We start from the raw sequence: 19116 nt of genomic DNA on the forward strand, positions 1-19116 counted from the left end.
GGGATCTGGGTGTTCTAGAGATTGAATAAACTGGGATTGTTCTCCCTGGAAAGACGGAGGCTGAGGTGCGACCTGATAGACGTTTATAAAATTATGAGGGGTGTGGATAGGGTGAACAGTTGGGAGATTTTTGCCAGGGCAGAAATGACAATTACAAGGGGCACAAGCTCAAGATAAGGGGGAAAGGTTCAGTGCAGATGTTGGGGGAAGTCTTTTTACACAGAGGGTGATGGGGGCCTGGAATGCGCTGCCAAGTGAGGTGGTTGAGGCAGACACGTTAGTGACATTTAAGACTTATCTGGATAGACACATGAACAGACGGGAATAGAGGGATATAAGCGGTTGGTCTCGATAGGACAATGTGATCAGCGTTGGCCGAAGGGCCTGTTCCTGTGCTGTTCTTTGTTTTTTGCATGAATCACAAACAGCTAGTAAGCAGGTAAAGCAAGTAATTAGGAAAGCTAGCATTTGAGGGGGTAATTGATGACATAAATATGGAGGTTATGCTTCAGTTATCCAGAGCACCAGTGAGACCACATCTGGAGTACAGTGTACAGTATTGGTCATCTTGTTTAAGCAAGGATGTAAATGCATTGGAAGCAGTCGATTGACCAGACTAATGTCAGAAATGTGTGGATTATGGGTAAAGCTTGGACAGGCTAGGTTTGTGTCTGCTGGAGTTTAAAGATAAATTTGATCAAAACATAGAAGATCCTGAAGAGTCTTGACAGGTTGATGTGGAGAGGATGTTTCCTCTTGTGTGAGAATCTAGAGCTAGGGGTCCCTGTTTAAAAATAAGGGTTCGCACATTTAAAACGGAGATGAGGTGAAATATTTTCTTTCAGAGGGTCGTGAACCTCTTCTGAAAAGACGGTGGAAGCAGAGTCTTTGAATATTTTTACGACAGATGTCGATAGATTCTTGGCAAGCAAGTGGGTGATAGATTATTGGGGGTAGGCAGGATGCAGATTTAAGGTTACTATCAGATCAGCCCTGATCTGATTAAATGGTGGAGCAGAATCGAGGGACCAAATCGCCGAATCCTGCTCCTTGTTCCTGTGAGACATTGGCAGTAAGATATGATTCAAAGTATGACTGTGTCAGCCTGTTGCTTGACTGGACTGTTCGACTGTAGGAATGGTCATATTTAATAGTTTGTAGCTTAGTTATGTGTAATAATCAAGTAATTGAAGCTTATTAATCAATTAATCTGCTGTGATATTCTGCTTAATTGTAATATATTCGTTTCATGTAACTGGCTTTGTCTGTAACTGCGTTCTTATTTGACAAGTGAAATACATCACATGACCCTAGGTCGGTGTAAAGCTACACTTTTATAGTTTAATTACAGAGTGCTGTGGATCCCATCAACTCTGGATGAGCTAAGGTCTGGAACTGTTAACCCCTGTGTCTCACAGCTTGCCTCCTGGACTTGCAGAATCTCACTGGCTGTCCTGTCTGGAGACAATACACATCTCTTTAACCTGTGCTTAATGCTCCCTCCACTCACATTGTCTGTATCTTTAAGACCTGGTTGGCTGTAGAGATTCGCAATCTAATCAGTATTCTGAAACTTGATTTTGTGTCTCTGTGCCCTGTTTGAGAGCACATTTCCACTCCATCTGATGAAGGAGTAGTACTCTGAAAGCTAATGGCATTTGCTACCAAATAAACCTGTTGGACCTTAACCTGGTGTTGTTAAAACTCTTACTGCAGTCACTACAAAAACCAGCAAGTAGTTTCTTTAATCAAAATATACTGATAGTCACCTGCCCCAATGAGAACTATAAAAGTTCGACACATCAATGAGACATTTGAGACAATAAACCCAAATGTTAACCATTGGGATTTGACACCATAAACTTGCTTATTTCAAATAAGTGGACAAAGAAGATATCTTTAGGTCTCCATTATCTCAATATACAGCCATAAAATTTAATGAAATCACAGAAAAGGCATGTGGGGCAAACTCCGGAAGTAACTGACACATTAGAGCGCCAGTCAGGAAATTGCAGGAAATGGTCAGTAAACCAATCAGAAACTGATTACACACCACCTAAATAAATCAGGGACTGATCATGGTGAACCAGAGTTCAGGAACACCATTGATCGTGCACAGGGGCTGTGTCTAGAAAGGGTTAATAAGCATCAGCTTTCAGCTGCCCAGTTCACAGCTCAGAGAAGCTGAGCAGGAAGAAGGTAGACAACAGTCAACAGAACAAGAAACAGTGCCGCAGTCGGCTGGAAGTTGTGAGCCAGCGTTACAAAGTGAACTGACTGCTTCCACTGCCTTGGTTAAGTTTTGCATTTTGTACTTATGTGATTAACTTAGTAAATTCTGTAAAGCTTGGAACAATATTTGTACTAAGTGTGGTCTTGTAGCTCGTTAAAAATGAAAGTCCCTTTTAAATCAGATCTCCCAACTGAGTCCAACAATTGTAATTGACGTTAAGTCTTATATTTATGTTTAGGTGAACCCAGGTCTTACAGAAAATCTCTGCTAAATTTGGCACAAGCCCCCAGCTGTGAGCCAGGAAATCTTTGCAGGATTGTCTTGGGAACAGTGTGCTGTTGTCATTTCTGGAACCTAGGTCAATGTGGGGTGATCTGTGTAGTTTTATCATTGACTTTTCTGTAGCAATTTGACACAACTGAATGGCTTGCTCAGGATAGAGAGCTCTGAATCTATGATATTATCTCTGTTCTCCAGAACAAGTAACTATATTCTGTCTGAAACGACAAGATTCAATATTTAGAGTCAACAATATAAACAAGGAAACACATCAGGGCCCAATACTCCAGCTGGATATTGACAGGATAAAGTCTGTTATCTAACATCCCGAGAGGACAGAACAGAGAAAGATCCCAAATGTAAGAAATCCTCCAATTATTTGTGAATATCTTTCAAATGCTGACAGGTTCCAACTCCCAGTTTCCATGACATTGAAATCAATGAAAGATGGAATATAGACAGTTGGACTGAAAGCAGTGCGGGGCCCACTTGTACTGAGACACCAAGTCCAAGGACCATTTACACGGAAACACAAAATCCAGGGACCACTTACACCGAGACACCAAATCCAGGGGAGCAATTGCACTTCGAAGTTGATTTATCGGGTCGAGGTTGTTTGCAATAAATCCCCAATTTTCAATTAAGATTTATCTATCTGGCCAGAATGAATATTTTAATTGGTAAATTCAGAAGATTTATTTACCATTAAAAGGTTAAAAAGTTAGAAAGATAAAAAACAAAGTTCGAATTAACAGTAATTGGCAGAAAGGAGAAGGCTTATCTTTAACAATGAAGCAGACTTCTCAAAACTTTCCTCGGTTGATCAGGCCAAAGATGTGAAATGATAATCAGACAAGGTGGATAATATGTTAACAGAGTGGCCACTCAAAACCTTTATTTTTACCCCCTCAACTCTCATTTGCTCAAATTAGCCTCAGTGTTGATCTATATTTGATTAACTTAACTGTCTGATTGGCCCCTGGCACCTCTAGCATCCATTTATACAATAAATGGCAGAGCCATCAAGAGTATAGAAACACAGAGGGACCTAGGTGTGCAAGTCCACAAATCCTTGAAGGTGGCAGCACAGGTGGAGAAGGTGGTGAAGAAGGCATATGGTATGCTTGCCTTTATAGGATGGGGTATAGAGTATAAAAGCTGGAGTATGATGTTGCAGCTGTACAGAACGCGGGTTAGGCCACATTTGGAGTATTGTGTCCAGTTCTGGTCGCCACACTACCAGAAGGACGTGGAGGCTTAGAGAGAGTGCAGAGAAGGTTTACCAGGATGTTGCCTGGTATGGAGGGTCTTAGCTATGAGGAGAGATTGGGTAAACTGGGCTTGTTCTCCCTGGAAAGATGGAGAATGAGGGGAGACATAATAGAGGTGTACAAAATTATGAAGGGTATAGATAGGGTGAACAGTGGGAAGCTTTTTCCCAGGTCGGAGGTGACGATCACGAGGGGTCACGGGCTCAAGGTGAGAGGGGCGAAGTATAACTCAGATATTAGAGGGATGTTTTTTACACAGTGGGTGGTGGGGGCCTGGAATGCGCTGCCAAGTAGGGTGATGGAGGCAGGCACGCTGACATCGTTTAAGACTTACCTGGATAGTCACATGAGCAGCCTGGGAATGGAGGGATACAAACGAATGATCTAGTTGGACCAATGCGCGGCACAGGCTTGGAGGGCTGAAGGGCCTGTTTCCTGTGCTGTACTGTTCTTTGTTATCTCCTGATGTCTTCGTACAATAAATGAGACAGCTTGAGTAAAGTCCCATTCATTCCCCAACTGAATGTAACTTGTCAAAGACATAAATGTTTTGTGAGCTCTACCTTATTTTTCTAGATTGGCTGGAAAACATAATTTGACAGTTCTCATGATTTATGACCAGTGTACTTAAAATCACATTATTTATAATAATAAAGAATTACAGCCTTTGTGTTCCAGGTTATATTACCAGCCTGACAAGTACAACTATTGTTTAATTGCTTATTCTTCAATTGTCTCAGAATTAAGGCTCTTCACTTCACTAATATGAGGATGTTAAACCAAGGGCCCCACCTGCTCTGTCAGGCAGAGATGAAAGATCACACGGCTTCTATTTGGAAGGAGGGCAGGGAGTTCACCCTGGTGAGACCAATATTACCCCTCTCCCAATCTCACTGCAAACTGATCACTGCTCATTGTCACATTGCTGTTTGTGGAGGCTGACTGTGCACAGAGATGTCCTGAGGTTGTGAAAGGTGCCATGTGAATGCAAGTTCTATCAGCTCCAGCCCAGTTACTGTAGTTAGCAGTAACATCATCAACACTTCCCCAGTGTCGTGATGAACAAGGTTCAGTCCTGAATCTGATGAACAACAGCAGAATCAGAGCAGTGCAGTCAATTGTGAACTCTCTGGTGTTTCACCAAGTTGGATGATCGATTAAATCTCTTCCTACACATGGAGCAAGTGAAGGGTTTCTCCCCAGTGTGAACTCGCTGGTGTGTCAGCAGCGCAGATGAGTTGGTAAATCTCTTCCCGCACTCGGAGCAGGTGAACGGCCTCTCCCCAGTGTGAATGCGCTGGTGTGTCAGCAGATGGGATGATCGTGCGAATCCCTTTCCACACTCAGAACAGGTGAACGGCCTCACCTCAGTGTGAATTTGTTGGTGTGTCAGCAGGTTGGAGGACTGAGCGAATCCCTTCCCACACTTGGAGCAGATGAACGGCTTCTCCCCAGTGTGAGTGCGCTGGTGTGCAGTGAGGTGAGATGCTTGCTTGAACCCAGTACTGCAGTGAGAGCACCTGAATGGTTCCTCCTCAGTGTGAACACGTTGATGGTGCTGCAGATCCCCAGAACCTTTGAAATACTTCTCACACTCTGGACATTTGAAAGGTCTCTTGTCAGTGTGAACTCGTTGGTGTGTCTGAAGGTGGGGAGATGTCCTGAACCTCTTCCCACACAGTGAGCAGCTGAACGGTGCGTCCCCAGTGTGAATGAGCTGGTGCTCCCTCAGTGCGTGTGGGTTTTTAAAGCTCTTCTCACAGTCGGAGCATTTAAACTCTCTCTTGTCTTCGTGAACCTGCCGGTGTTTCAGCAGGTGGGATGAGAGAGTGAATCCTTTCCCACACACACAACAGGTGAACGGCCTCTCCCCGGTGTGAAGTCGCTGGTGTCTCTGAAGGCAAATTAATTGAATGAATCGCTTCCCACAATTGGAGCAGATGAATGGCCTCTCCCCGGTGTGTCTGCGCCGATGAGTTTCCAGCTCAGATGGGGATCTGAATCCCCTCCCACATTCCCCACATTCCCATGGTTTCTCCCTGGCGTGAACGGTTCTTTTTGCTTCCATTTTCAAAGGCCGATGATATTCAAGTCCTGATGAATCGAGTGACTCTGGCAGATTGTGATGTGGTGATTGGTTTGACTTTCCTGCCTGCGAACCTTTCCAATACTCTGTGAAATTGATTCAAAACAGAAAAAAGGGAGTGAGAGAACGCACAAAAACACAAAGGCAGGTTGTGAAATAGAGTTGAATGAATCTGGCAATTTGTGGGGCCGGCACGAGGAAAATATGACCATGAAAGCTGCTAAATTGTTATAAAAAAACCAACTGATTCACTAATATCCTTCAGGGAAGTGAACCTTTCACATAGTCTGGATCTCGAGAGAAGAGAGACAGAGAGCTGGGAGCAGAATGAGTGAAGGTGATGGATTGTATGTATCTAAACCTCTGCCAGAACTTTGAGAGAATTTCCCCGATCTCAGCCTCTGGCACCTCAAAGAGTCAGGGTAGCAAGTGTATGTGAACAGCAGCAACTCCAAGTTCTCATTCAGGTCACACACCACCCTGACTTGTCTGACATCCAGCACTGGATTAACAAAGATTTCCTCTATTTAAATATTGGGAAGATTAAGACCCGACTACAAACTCTACTCCATACCCACTGACTCCATCCCTCTCCCTGACAACAGTTTGAGGCTGAACCAGACTGTTTGCAACGATCGAAAATTATTTCACTGAAATAAAAGCAAAAACTGAAATAAAAACAGAAGATGCTGCATAAACTCAGCAGGTCTGGCAGCATCTGTGGAGAAAGAAACAGAGTTAATGTTCTGAGTCCCTATAACTCTTCTTCAGAGCTGCCAGCTGAGTTTCTGACCATTTATCTCTGCCACCTCCAAGAATGAGTTTCTATCTCATAGAAACCCTACAGTGCCGAAGGAGGCCATTCAGCCCATCAAGTCTGCACTGACAACAATCCCACCTCGGCCCATCCCCGTAACCCCACATATTTACCCCAATAATCCCTCTAACCTACGCACCCCAGGACACTAAAGGGCAATTTAGCATGGAAAATCAACCTAATCCACACCTCTGGACTGTGGGAGGAAACCGGAGCACCCGGAGGAAACCCATGCAGACACAGGGAGAATGTGCAAATTTCACACAGACAGTCACCCAAGTCGGGAACTGAACCCAGGTCCCTAGAGATGTGAGGCAACGGCGCTAACCACTGTGCCACCGTGCCACCCTAAATCTAATTCCCATCACTCGACTTGGTCCAAATACATGTTCCTGAAACTCTCGTTCATTCATTTATAACCTCTAGACTTGACGATTTTTCACATCCTGACCAGCCTCCATTCAAGCTGTGATAAACTAGAGTTCATCCAAATCTCTGCACTGAATCTCAATGACTCACTGACTTACACAGGCTCCCGTTTGAGCAGCAACTCAGTTCAAAATTCTCATCTTTCTTTTCAAATCCCTCCATGACATTGCTTTTCCCCATTTCCAGTCTCACACATGTTTGAATCTTTTTCACAGACATACGTTCATTTAGGTTTTGATGAATACAGTGACTCTGGCAGATTTTGTTCTATTGACTCCATCTACATTTCCCACTGCCTCAGAAAAGCAGCCAGCATAATCAAGGCCCCCACGTATCTGGACATACTCTCTTCCACCTTCTTCTGTCAGGAAAAAGTTACAAAAAGTCAGATCATGTACCAACTGACTCAAGAACAGCTTTTTCCCTGCTGTCTTCGGATTTTGAATGGGATATTAAGTTGATCTTTCTCTACACCGTTGCGACAACTGTAACACTATGTTCTGCACCCTCTCCTTTCCTTCTCCCTATGTACTCTATGAACGGTATGTTTTGCAAATATAGCACAAGAAAAAATAGTTTCCACTGTATCCCAGTACATGTGACAATAATAAATCCAATTAAATCAAAATCATGCCCTGTTGCGCATTGCCAGTTGCTGTTATCTGTTCCTCAATTTGAGGATGATGTCTACTCAGCGTTGAGAGCTTCTGCCACGGGTCTTCATGAGATTGAACTGAAGCGGAGATCTTTGGACATATTGGGCAGGACCTCCAAATAGCACGGTAGCACAGTGGTTACCACTGCTGCTTTACAGCGCCAGGGACCCGGGTTCAATTCCCAGCTTGGGTCAATGTCTGTGTGGAGATTGCACATTCTCCCCGCATCTCCATGGGTTTCCCCTGGGTGCTCCAGTTTCCTCCCACATTCTGAAAGAAGTGCTGGTTAGGGTGCATTGACCTGAACAGGTGTCAGAGTGTGGCGACTAGGGGAATTTCACAGTACCTTCATTGCAGTGTTAATCTAAGCCTTGCTTGTGACTAATAGATAAGCATTAAAATTTAAAATAATTAGTGGGATCTGGAGAGCAGAATTTGCTTCCTTTCCTTGTTATGTTGCCACTTTGCCTGATCAATTAAACATCTGGCTCTGTGTAAAAACCAGGGTCAGATTACCCGAGGCAGAGGGTTGATGCAGTTTGATGGACAAGTTGTCTCCATTCTGAACAATGGGGAACAAGCCCCTCCCACTCATTGACACTTTTGCCCCCTACAAAGATGGCGGAACGCATGAGCCCTGCTGCTCATTGCCTCCAATAAAGATGGCAGCCGTTAACCCGAGCCGAACAATGGACTTTACGGCCCCGCTCGGCGCGAAACATAAAATCCTTTTTTGGGGATGGGCCTGAACAACATGTTTACAAAAACTCTTCACCCACCCGCCAGATCCACCGTCCCCGCGTCCCGCAATTTTCCTTGTACCGTTTGTGGATTCGAATAAAAACCGTCTGTCTGTCGCCATTACTGCGCTACTGCGCATGCTTAAGATCCCACCCCCTCATTCACTCCGATTGGTTGGAGGACCAGCCGCTCCTGCTCGTTCCTCCAGGCCCGCCCCCTTTTCCTATTGGTCCAGAGCTGCCGCCAACCAGTCCCTGGGCATTGTGACGTGGGGCATGCGCAGTGCGGCTCATGTCCAGGGACTGGCGCTTGTTTGTCTGATCTTCAGGCGGGAAGGAGGCGGATAAGCGGAGGCAGCGTTAGGGGCAGTGGGTGGGAGGGGAGGCTCCACACACCCAGTGGAGGCTTCAACACCCCCAATAAGGAACTAGCGGCACCGCCTCAACACCCAACACAACGGCAGCTGCAGCGCTTTCTCCCGGGGCCAGGCCCCACTGGACAAATGTGGCTTCAGGAAGGAAATGCAGCAATGGGTTTGTTAATGAGAATCATCTTTAACTCACTTTACTGACCCTGGAGCAGGAGGAGAGAATGGGGGGAATTTCTGTCCTGCACTCACACTGATGGATTTGTTTTTTTGTGGGTTCTCTCTCATTCCCTTTTTCCTGTTTTAAATCAAGTTCACAGGTTTTCAAAAAAGGAGGATTTGCAGCTGGGAAACTGAAACCTAATATCACATCAGAATCTGATGGAGCCGGCACCAATTTATCAGAACCTGAATGTCATTGTATTTTGAACATGGAAGAAAAATGCACTGTTCACAGTTGAGAGACACTGTACGCACGTTGTGTGTGTGGACAAGACTTCAATCACTCATCGGGCCTTTTAGACTGTTATTGCAGTCACAAACGGATGATGGCATGGAAATGTGGGGACTGTGGGAAGGGATTTGATTTTCCATCACAGCTGGAAACTCATCGGCGCAGCCACACTGGGGAGAAGCCATTCACCTGCTCCTGGTGTGGGAAGGGATTCGCTACCTCATCCCAGCTGCTGAAACACCAACGAATTCACACTGGAGAGAGGCCATTCACCTGCTCTGTGTGTGGGAAGGGATTCAATCAGTCATCCAACCTAGCAATACACCAGCGAATTCACACTGAGGAGAGGCCATTCACCTGCTCTGTGTGTGGGAAGGGATTCAATCAATCATCCAAACTAGCATTACACCAGCGAATTCACACTGGGGAGAAGCCGTTCACCTGCTCTCAGTGTGGGAAGGGATTCACTCACTCAGCCAATCTGCTGAAACACCAACGAGTTCACACTGGGGAGAGGCCATTCACCTGCTCCCAGTGTGGGAAGGGATTTACTCACTCATCTCACCTTCGGAAACACCAGCGGATTCACACTGGGGAGAGGCCGTTCACCTGCTCTGTGTGTGGGAAAGGATTCAAGCAGTCATCCACGCTGATACATCACGAACGGGTTCATACTGGGGAAAGGCCGTTCACTTGTTCCCAGTGTGGGAAGGGATTCATTACCTCATCCAGGCTGCTGAGACACCAGCGAATTCACAAGTAACTATTGTGATTGGATTTTGCTGTCATCCATATTCAGACTGAACCATGTTCATTTGGATCTTTTTCTGCAGAATTGAAAAATAGCTCCAGCTCTGTTAATAGGTGTTAACATAATTGGTCTTAGAAGAGGTGGATTAGGGGTCAGGAAACTCACACAAAACATCAGATTAGGATTGGATGGAGTCGCACAATTGATCATAACCAGAAAAGCAGAGAATTTTGAACATGAAAGGACACCACTGTTCACAATCACAATCGAGAGGGGCGGCGATGGCCTCATGGTATTGTCGCTAGACTATTAATCCAGAAACTCAGCTAATGTTCTGGGGACCTGGGTTCAAATCCAAGGCAGATGGTGGAATTTGAATTCAATTAGAAAAATCTGGAACTATGAATCTACTGATGACCTTGAAACCATTGCTGATTGTTGAAAAAGTTGTCGGGGAGATTTCCTTCTGTAATGTCCTGGTCTGGCCTACATGTGACTCCAGGTCCGCAGCAATGTGGTTGACTCTCAACTGCCCTCGGGCTACTAGGGATAGGCGATAAATGCTGGCCAGCCAACGACACCCATATCCCATGAATGAATAAAAAAAGTTACATTGGGGAGAAACCATGGAAATGTGGAGACTGAGTGTAGTGGGGCTAAATTAGGCTAATAGCAAACAATGTTTGAGAACTTTAACACAATACTGACTTAAGAGTGAATGATCTTAAAGCACTGACGAGAGCTGTCATTATAAAAGACAGCTCTAACTGAATAACAAGTATTCCTCATTTAAAACATGTGTTTTGAATTATAAAATGGATGCAGTTTGCTTTTAGAATACGTTTTGTGAAACTTCAGCCAACGGCAAGATACAGCAGAGTTTGATGGGATGAGTTAGACGGAGCCTGCATTCTGTAGGACAATGGTTTTACTGAGTGCAGCCAGTCAAAGTCTCTCTCTCTCTCGCGCACTCACAGTCTCTCTCTCTCTCTCGCGCACTCACAGTCTCTCTCTCTCTCGTGCACTCACAGTCTCTCAGCCACATCTGTGAGTAAAACACTTTCTTTTCTCCCCCTTTCCATTTCTTTTCTCATTCTGGGGGAAATTGGGGACTTGCAGCAACTGAAGGGAAAGGAAGTGAATCCAGGGAGGCTGCAGACTCTGGAAAGGTTGGCCCAGGTCTCTCTCTCTCTCTTAAAGACATTGACATCCTTTGCTCCCTCAGCTTGACACATTTATTTGTCTGGTTAAAAGGATGGTCTGTTTCCTAATGTTCATGATTAAAGGGTTGGTTTCCCCAGGAAATGGCTGACATTGAAGGGGACAAAGTAATAAGGTATGACAGGTATGTGTATTTTTGGTGTAAATTTATGATTCTTTGTGGGACACTCATTTTATGTAGCACAGAGTTATGTCTAGTTTTGCTTTTAGGTACCTATTAGATATATTATTTATGGTTCTGTGATAAATTTCATTTATTGTGATTTCAAGTTTGTAATATAGCACTGTCGTGACATACCTTTCCAGTCATTGATCCATTACAGCACAGAATATGTCCATTCGAGTCCGTGCTGACCCTCTGTAGAGCAATCCAGTCAGTCCCATTCTCCCGCTGTTCCCCTGTATCTCACAAGATTATTTCCTCCAATTGTCCAGCCAGTTCAGTTGAAATCTTGGATCATCTCTAATTCCACCTTCCTCATAAGCAGTGAGTTTGTGTTTGTGAACACTCCGTACCTTAATAAAGTTATTAATGAAATGGTCGTAAATATTTTTTGATTTGATTTTGTTTATTATTGTCACGTATTAGTATACAGTGAGAAGTATTGTTTCTTGCGCGCTATACAGACAAAGCATACCATTTATAGAGAAGGAAATGAGAGAGTGTAGTGTTACAGTCGTAGCTAGGGTTGAGAGAAAGGTCAACTTAATGCAAGGCTGGTCCATTCAAAAGTCTAATGACAGCAGGGAAGAAGCTGTTCTTGAGTCAGTTGGTACGTGACCTCACATTTTTGTAACTTTTTCCCGACGGAAGTAGGTGGAAGAGAGAATGTCCGGGATGCGTGGGGTCTTTAATTATGGTGGCTGCTTTGCTGAGGCGGCGGGAAGTGTAGACAGAGTTAATGGATGGGAGACTGGGTTGCGTGATGGATTGGGCTACATTCCCGACCTCTCTGATCAAGTCCTCTCTGACAATCTCTGATCAAGTAATGCAGCAGTGTTGATTAAACACATGTTTTCCTCCAGAATCTGTACCTATGTTTTGCATTTAGTCTAGCCGTCTGCATCAAAGTTTTTAGTTCTCCAGGTCAGGAAGCAGTGAGCATGGGTCTGTCAGTCAGAATCAATCAGCACCTTCACAAGAATTGGGAGGGTATATATGAGGTACAGCAGTTTAAGAGTAGAGATAATGTATGAGATTGAGATTTACAGCTTTTGGTGAACAAGTCCAGAAAGAATGTGCAACTAAAAATGAAATTGTGAATTCTGAATTTTGTTCCCGTACTGACAGGGATGACTTTTGTAAATTCCTTTTACAGGTTTTGAGAAGGAGAAGATTTGCAGACAGAAATCTCAAAACCAAACGTCACGTCAAGACCTGACACATTCACTCAATTCAAAGGGACCTGAATATCATTGGTCTTTCAGTCTAGAATTGAATTGAAGTATGTACAGATGGAGGGCATTGATTGGATCATTATATGAGTGTGTATGAAGAAAGCGTGTATAAAGAAATGGTGTTCTGTCTGCTTCAGAAGGTTCTAATGATGTGGAGATGCCGGCGTTGGACTGGGGTAAACACAGTAAGAAGTTTAACAACACCAGGTTAAAGTCCAACAGGTTTATTGGGTAGCAAAAGCCACACAAGCTTTCGGAGCTCCAAGCCCCTTCTTCAGGTGAGTCACCGCAGTCACACCAGGAAGAGGCTGTTCACCTGCGCTGAGTGTGGGGAGGGATTCACACGGTCATCTCATTTGCTGACACACCAGCAAGTTCACACTGGGGAGGGGCCATTCACCTGATCCGTGTGTGGGAAGGGATTCACTCAGTCATCCAACCTGCTGACACACCAGTGAATTCACAACAGGGAGATGCCATTCACCTGCTCCTTGGGAAAGATTCACTGAGTCATCCAGTCAGCTGAAATACCAATGTGGTCACACTGGTGAGAGGCCACTGACCTGCTCTGAGTGTGGGAAGGAATCCGCTCAGTTATCCAACTTGCTGATGCACCAATGTATTCATACTGGAGAGAGACCATTAATGTGTTGTGTGTGTGAGAAGAGATTCATTGATTCATCCAATCTGCTGTGACACCAGCAAGTCCACATTGAGGAGAGGCCATTCCCCTGCTTTGAGTTCAGGGAAAGTTTAAATCAGTCATCCAACTTGCTGACACACCAGCAGGTTCACACCGATTAGAGACCTTTTCTTTTTAATCATAGAATCCCTACATTGCAGAAGGAGGTCACTTGGCCCATCGAGTCTGCACCGACCACAATGCCACCCAGGCTCCACTCCCATAACCCTACATATTTACCCTGCTAATCTCCTGACACAAAGGGGCAATTTAGCATGGCCAATCAACCTAACCCGCACATCTTTGGAATGTGGGAGGAAACCAGAGCACCCAGAATAAACCCACGCAAACAAAGAACAGTACAGCACAGGAAACAGGCCCTTCGGCCCTCCAAGCCTGTGCCGCTCCTTGGTCCAACTAGACCAATCGTTTGTATCCCTCCATTCCCAGGCTGCTCATGTGACTATCCAGGTAAGTCTTAAACGATGTCAGCGTGCCTGCCTCCACCACCCTACTTGGCAGCGCATTCCAGGCCCCCACCACCCTCTGTGTAAAAAACGTCCCTCTGATGTCTGAGTTATACTTCGCCCCTCTCAGCTTGAGCCCGTGACCCCTCGTGATCGTCACCTCCGACCTGGGAAAAAGCTTCCCACTGTTCACCCTATCTATACCCTTCATAATCTTGTATACCTCTATTAGATCTCCCCTCATTCCCCGTCTTTCCAAGGAGAACAACCCCAGTCTACCCAATCTCTCCTCATAGCTAAGACCCTCCATACCAGGCAACATCCTGGTAAACCTTCTCTGCACTCTCTCCAATGCCTCCACGTCCTTCTGGTAGTGCGGCGACCAGAACTGGACGCAGTACTACAAATGTGGCCTAACCAGCGTTCTATACAGCTGCATCATCAGACTCCAGCTTTTATACTCTATACCCCGTCCTATAAAGGCAAGCATACCATATGCCTTCTTCACCACCTTCTCCACCTGTGTTGCCACCTTCAAGGATTTGTGGACTTGCACACCTAGGTCCCTCTGTGTTTCTATACTCCTGATGACTCTGCCATTTATTGTATAACTCCTCCCTACATTATTTCTTCCAAAATGCATCACTTTGCATTTATCCGGATTAAACTCCATCTGCCACCTCTCCGCCCAATTTTCCAGCCTATCTATATCCTGCTGTATTGCCCGACAATGCTCTTCGCTATCCGCAATTCCAGCCATCTTCGTGTCATCCGCAAACTTGCTGATTACACCAGTTACACCTTCTTCCAAATCATTTATATATATCACAAATAGCAGAGGTCCCAGTACAGAGCCCTGCGGAACACCACTGGTCACAGACCTCCAGCCGGAAAAAGACCCTTCGACCACTACCCTCTGTCTCCTATGGCCAAGCCAGTTCTCCACCCATCTAGCCACTTCTCCTTGTATCCCATGAGCCTTAACCTTCTTAACCAACCTGCCATGTGGGACTTTGTCAAATGCCTTACTGAAATCCATATAGACGACATCCACAGCCCTTCCTTCATCAACCGTTTTTGTCACTTCCTCAAAAAACTCCACCAAATTTGTAAGGCACGACCTCCCTCTTACAAAACCATGCTGTCTGTCACTAATGAAACATGGGGACAATGTGCAAACTCCACACAGACAGTGACCCGAGGCCAGAATTGAACCCGGGTCCCTGCCCTGACTATGGGCGTTAATTGTATCAAATCTGTTTAAATATGTAGATAGAGGGCATTGATTGGATAATTATAGGAGTGTGTATGAAGAAAGTATGTATAAAGAGTTAGGAGTTAATTATATTCCAAGTAAAGATTAGCTCCAATTTCTTCCTTCACTATAAGACTGTCGGGATTATAACATGGTAACAGGGAATGTTTGTCTAATGGTGAAGTTTGGAAAATAAAGGAAAGTATATTTCAGACAGAAGCTTCCAATCCCAGCAGCTTTTGTGAGAAATGAGTGAAAGGCAGTGGGAATTGTCAGGGTCTGATTACCTGCTGATGCTCTCGGAGTCTGAACCATACAACCAGTGGAAGAATGAAGTGGCGATGTGGACACGGGTTACATCCCGATCAAGGAGGAAACAAGATCTGGCCTTGGCATTGTCACTTCCTAACACAAGGAAAATCAGCAACAAAGTATTTTTTGAGCTGGATGTCCTTCAGTGGGCTACTGATCAAGGTTTGGATCTTTTATTAGGTTTCATTGATGTGATTTACAAGAAAGATGATCCGATGGGTGCCTATGAAACATGGTCAGACTTTGTGGCACCAGCTCCGTTTCTGAATGATGAGTTTTGAGACGTGTGTGAACACATGAACATTCTGGTCAGGAACACAGCAGCTGAAAGATGGACTCTGTGAAAGGAATCACACGGTGATCGATGAAATGCTGCAGAAAATCTGAGCTGATCAGCCAAACTGCAAGTTGGTAACTGCACCGGCCTGGACGGTTCATGTAAAGAATTCACTTCATAGAACATAGAACATAGAACATAGAACATTACAGCGCAGAACAGGCCCTTCGGCCCACGATGTTGCACCGACCAGTTAAAAAAAAAAAAAAAAAACTGTGACCCTCCAACCTAAACCAATTTCTTTTCGTCCATGAACCTATCTACGGATCTCTTAAACGCCCCCAAACTAGGCGCATTTACTACTGATGCTGGCAGGGCATTCCAATCCCTCACCACCCTCTGGGTAAAGAACCTACCCCTGACATCGGTTCTATAACTACCCCCCCTCAATTTAAAGCCATGCCCCCTCGTGCTGGATTTCTCCATCAGAGGAAAAAGGCTATCACTATCCACCCTATCTAAACCTCTAATCATCTTATATGTTTCAATAAGATCCCCTCTTAGCCGCCGCCTTTCCAGCGAAAACAATCCCAAATCCCTCAGCCTCTCCTCATAGGATCTCCCCTCCATACCAGGCAACATCCTGGTAAACCTCCTCTGCACCCTCTCCAAAGCCTCCACATCCTTCCTGTAATGTGGGGACCAGAACTGCACACAGTACTCCAAGTGCGGCCGCACCAAAGTTGTGTACAGTTGCAACATAACGCTACGACTCCTAAATTCAATCCCCCTACCAATAAACGCCAAGACACCATATGCCTTCTTAACAACCTTATCTACTTGATTCCCAACTTTCAGGGATCTATGCACACATACACCTAGATCCCTCTGCTCCTCCACACTATTCAAAGTCCTCCCGTTAGCCCTATACTCAACACATCTGTTATTCCTACCAAAGTGAATTACCTCACACTTCTCCGCATTAAACTCCATCCGCCACCTCTCGGCCCAACTTTGCAACCTGTCTAAGTCTTCCTGCAAACTACGACACCCTTCCTCACTGTCTACCACACCACCGACTTTGGTGTCATCAGCAAATTTGCTAATCCACCCAACTATACCCTCATCCAGATCATTAATAAATATTACAAACAGCAGTGGCCCCAAAACAGATCCCTGAGGTACACCACTTGTAACCGCACTCCATGATGAATATTTACTATCAACCACCACCCTCTGTTTCCTATCCGCTAGCCAATTCCTGATCCAATTTCCTAGATCACCCCCAATCCCATACATCTGCATTTTCTGCAGAAGCCTACCATGGTGAACCTTATCAAACGCCTTACTAAAATCCATATATACCACGTCCACTGCCTTGCCCCCATCCACCTCCTTGGTCACTTTCTCAAAAAACTCAATAAGGTTAGTAAGGCACGACCTACCTGCCACAAAACCATGCTGACTATCACCTATCAATTCATTACTCTCCAAATAACTATAAATCCTATCCCTTATAATTTTTTCCAACATCTTGCCGACAACAGAAGTGAGACTCACCGGTCTATAATTCCCGGGGAAGTCTCTGTTCCCCTTCTTAAACAATGGGACAACATTCGCTAACCTCCAATCTTCTGGTACTATACCAGAGGCCAACGACGACCTGAAGATCAGAGCCAGAGGCTCTGCAATCACTTCTCTTGCCTCCCAGAGAATCCTTGGATAAATCCCATCCGGACCAGGGGATTTATCTATTTTCAGACCCTCCAGAATATCCTGCACATCCTCCTTATCAACTGTAATACTGTCTATTCTACTCCCTTGCAACCCAGTGTCCTCCTCAGCTATATTCATGTCCCCTTGCGTGAACACCGAAGAGAAATATTGGTTCAATGCTTCACCAATCTCCTCCGGTTCCACACATAACTTCCCTCTGCCATCTATAACTGGCCCTAAACTTGCCCTAACCAACCTTCTGTTCTTGACATACCTATAGAACGCCTTAGGATTCTCTTTAACCCTATCCGCCAAAGTCTTCTCATGTCCCCTTTTAGCCCTTCTAAGCTCGCTCTTCAACTCCCTCTTAGCCAATCTAAAGCTTTCTAGTGCACTACCCGAGTGCTCACGTCTCATCCGAACATAAGCCTCCTTTTTCTTTTTAACCAACAAAGAAACTTTTTTGGTGCACCACGGTTCCCTAGCCCTACCAATTCCTCCTTGCCTGACAGGGACATACCTATCACAGACTCGCAGTAGCTGCTCCTTGAAAAAACTCCACATGTCGGACGTTCCCAGTCCCTGTAATCTCCTAGTCCAACCTATGTTTCCTAATTCTCTCCTAATAGCCTCATAATTACCCTTCCCCCAGCTAAAACCACTGGCCCGAGGTTCATGCCTATCCCTTTCCATCACTAAGGTGAACGTAACCGAATTGTGGTCACTATCACCAAAATGCACACCAACTTCCAAGTCTAGCACCTGGTCTGGCTCATTTCCCAGCACCAGATCCAATATAGCCTCACCTCTAGTTGGCCTGTCTACATACTGAGTCAAAAAACCTTCCTGCACGCTTTGAACAAAAACTGACCCCTCTAACGAGCTAGAGCTATAACAATTCCAGTCAATATTAGTCAAGTTAAAATCCCCCATAACAATTGCCCTATTACTTTCACTCCTAAGCAGGATTGACTCCGCAATCCTTTCCTCAACCTCTCTAGAACTTTTAGGAGGTCTATAAAAGACTCCCAACAGGGTGACCTCTCCTCTCCTATTTCTAATCTCCGCCCATACTACCTCAACAGATAAGTCCTCATCAAACCTCCTCTCTGACACTGTGATACAATCTCTGACCAATAATGCTACCCCTCCCCCTCTTCTACCTCCTTCCCTACTTCGACTAAAACATTTGAACCCCGGGACCTGCAGCATCCATTCCTGCCCCTGCTCTATCCATGTCTCTGAAATAGCCACAACATCGAAGTCCCAGGTACTGATCCACGCTGCAAGTTCACCCACTTTATTGCGAATACTCCTGGCATTGAAGTATACACATTTCAAACCCTGCTCCACCCCACCTCTGCAATGCCGTGCATTGCAGTCCCCATCCATGCATCCCTCACTTTCAGCCCCACTACTCAGGATCCCTCCCCCCCCCCGAATCAGTTTAAACCTCCCTGCATGGCCTTAGCAAATTTACCCCCCAGGATATTGGTCCCCTTCTGATTAAGGTGTAGACCATCCTTCTCATAGAGGTCACACCTTCCCCAGTACGAGCCCCAATTGCTTAAGTACCTGAACCCCTCCCTCCTGCACCATCCCCTCAGCCATGAATTCAAACCTTCCCTCTCCCTATTCCTCTCTAAACTATCCCGTGGTACAGGCAAGAGTCCAGAGATAACCACTCTGTCAGTCTTGGCCTTT

General features: G+C 45.3%; 2 protein-coding genes across 2 annotated transcripts in view; one reads left to right on the top strand and one right to left on the bottom strand.

Moving 5' to 3' along the window:
* Positions 1–4897: 4897 nt before the first annotated feature.
* Positions 4898–7295, bottom strand: LOC144487605 (uncharacterized). Its single transcript, XM_078205693.1, has 2 exons — positions 7206–7295; positions 4898–5425 (listed from the first exon to the last, which is right to left on the bottom strand). Exons 1-2 carry the CDS (start codon positions 7293–7295, stop codon positions 4898–4900), a joined length of 618 nt encoding a protein of 205 aa, XP_078061819.1.
* Positions 7296–9427: 2132 nt separating this feature from the next.
* Positions 9428–19116, top strand: part of LOC144487606 (uncharacterized) — a 42910-nt gene continuing 33221 nt past the window's right edge. The window contains exons 1-3 of the mRNA XM_078205694.1: positions 9428–10078; positions 11386–11429; positions 13204–13322. Of these exons, the coding sequence (XP_078061820.1) occupies positions 9428–10078; positions 11386–11429; positions 13204–13322 (814 nt within the window). The remainder of the gene's footprint in view (positions 10079–11385; positions 11430–13203; positions 13323–19116) is intronic.

The sequence above is a fragment of the Mustelus asterias genome, unplaced genomic scaffold (genome assembly GCF_964213995.1).
Source record: "Mustelus asterias unplaced genomic scaffold, sMusAst1.hap1.1 HAP1_SCAFFOLD_917, whole genome shotgun sequence".
NCBI classification, from domain to species: domain Eukaryota; kingdom Metazoa; phylum Chordata; class Chondrichthyes; order Carcharhiniformes; family Triakidae; genus Mustelus; species Mustelus asterias.

Excerpts from the sequence above, each read along its gene's own strand:
- LOC144487605 (XM_078205693.1), bottom strand. The coding sequence starts at position 7,295 with ATGGGGAAAAGCAATGTCATGGAGGGATTTGAAAAGAAAGATGAGAAT. Across the intron at positions 5,426-7,205 it reads ACGGGAGCCTGTGTAAGTCA|ACACACCAACGAGTTCACAC; the intron begins GTGAGTCATTGA and ends CCCCACCTTCAG.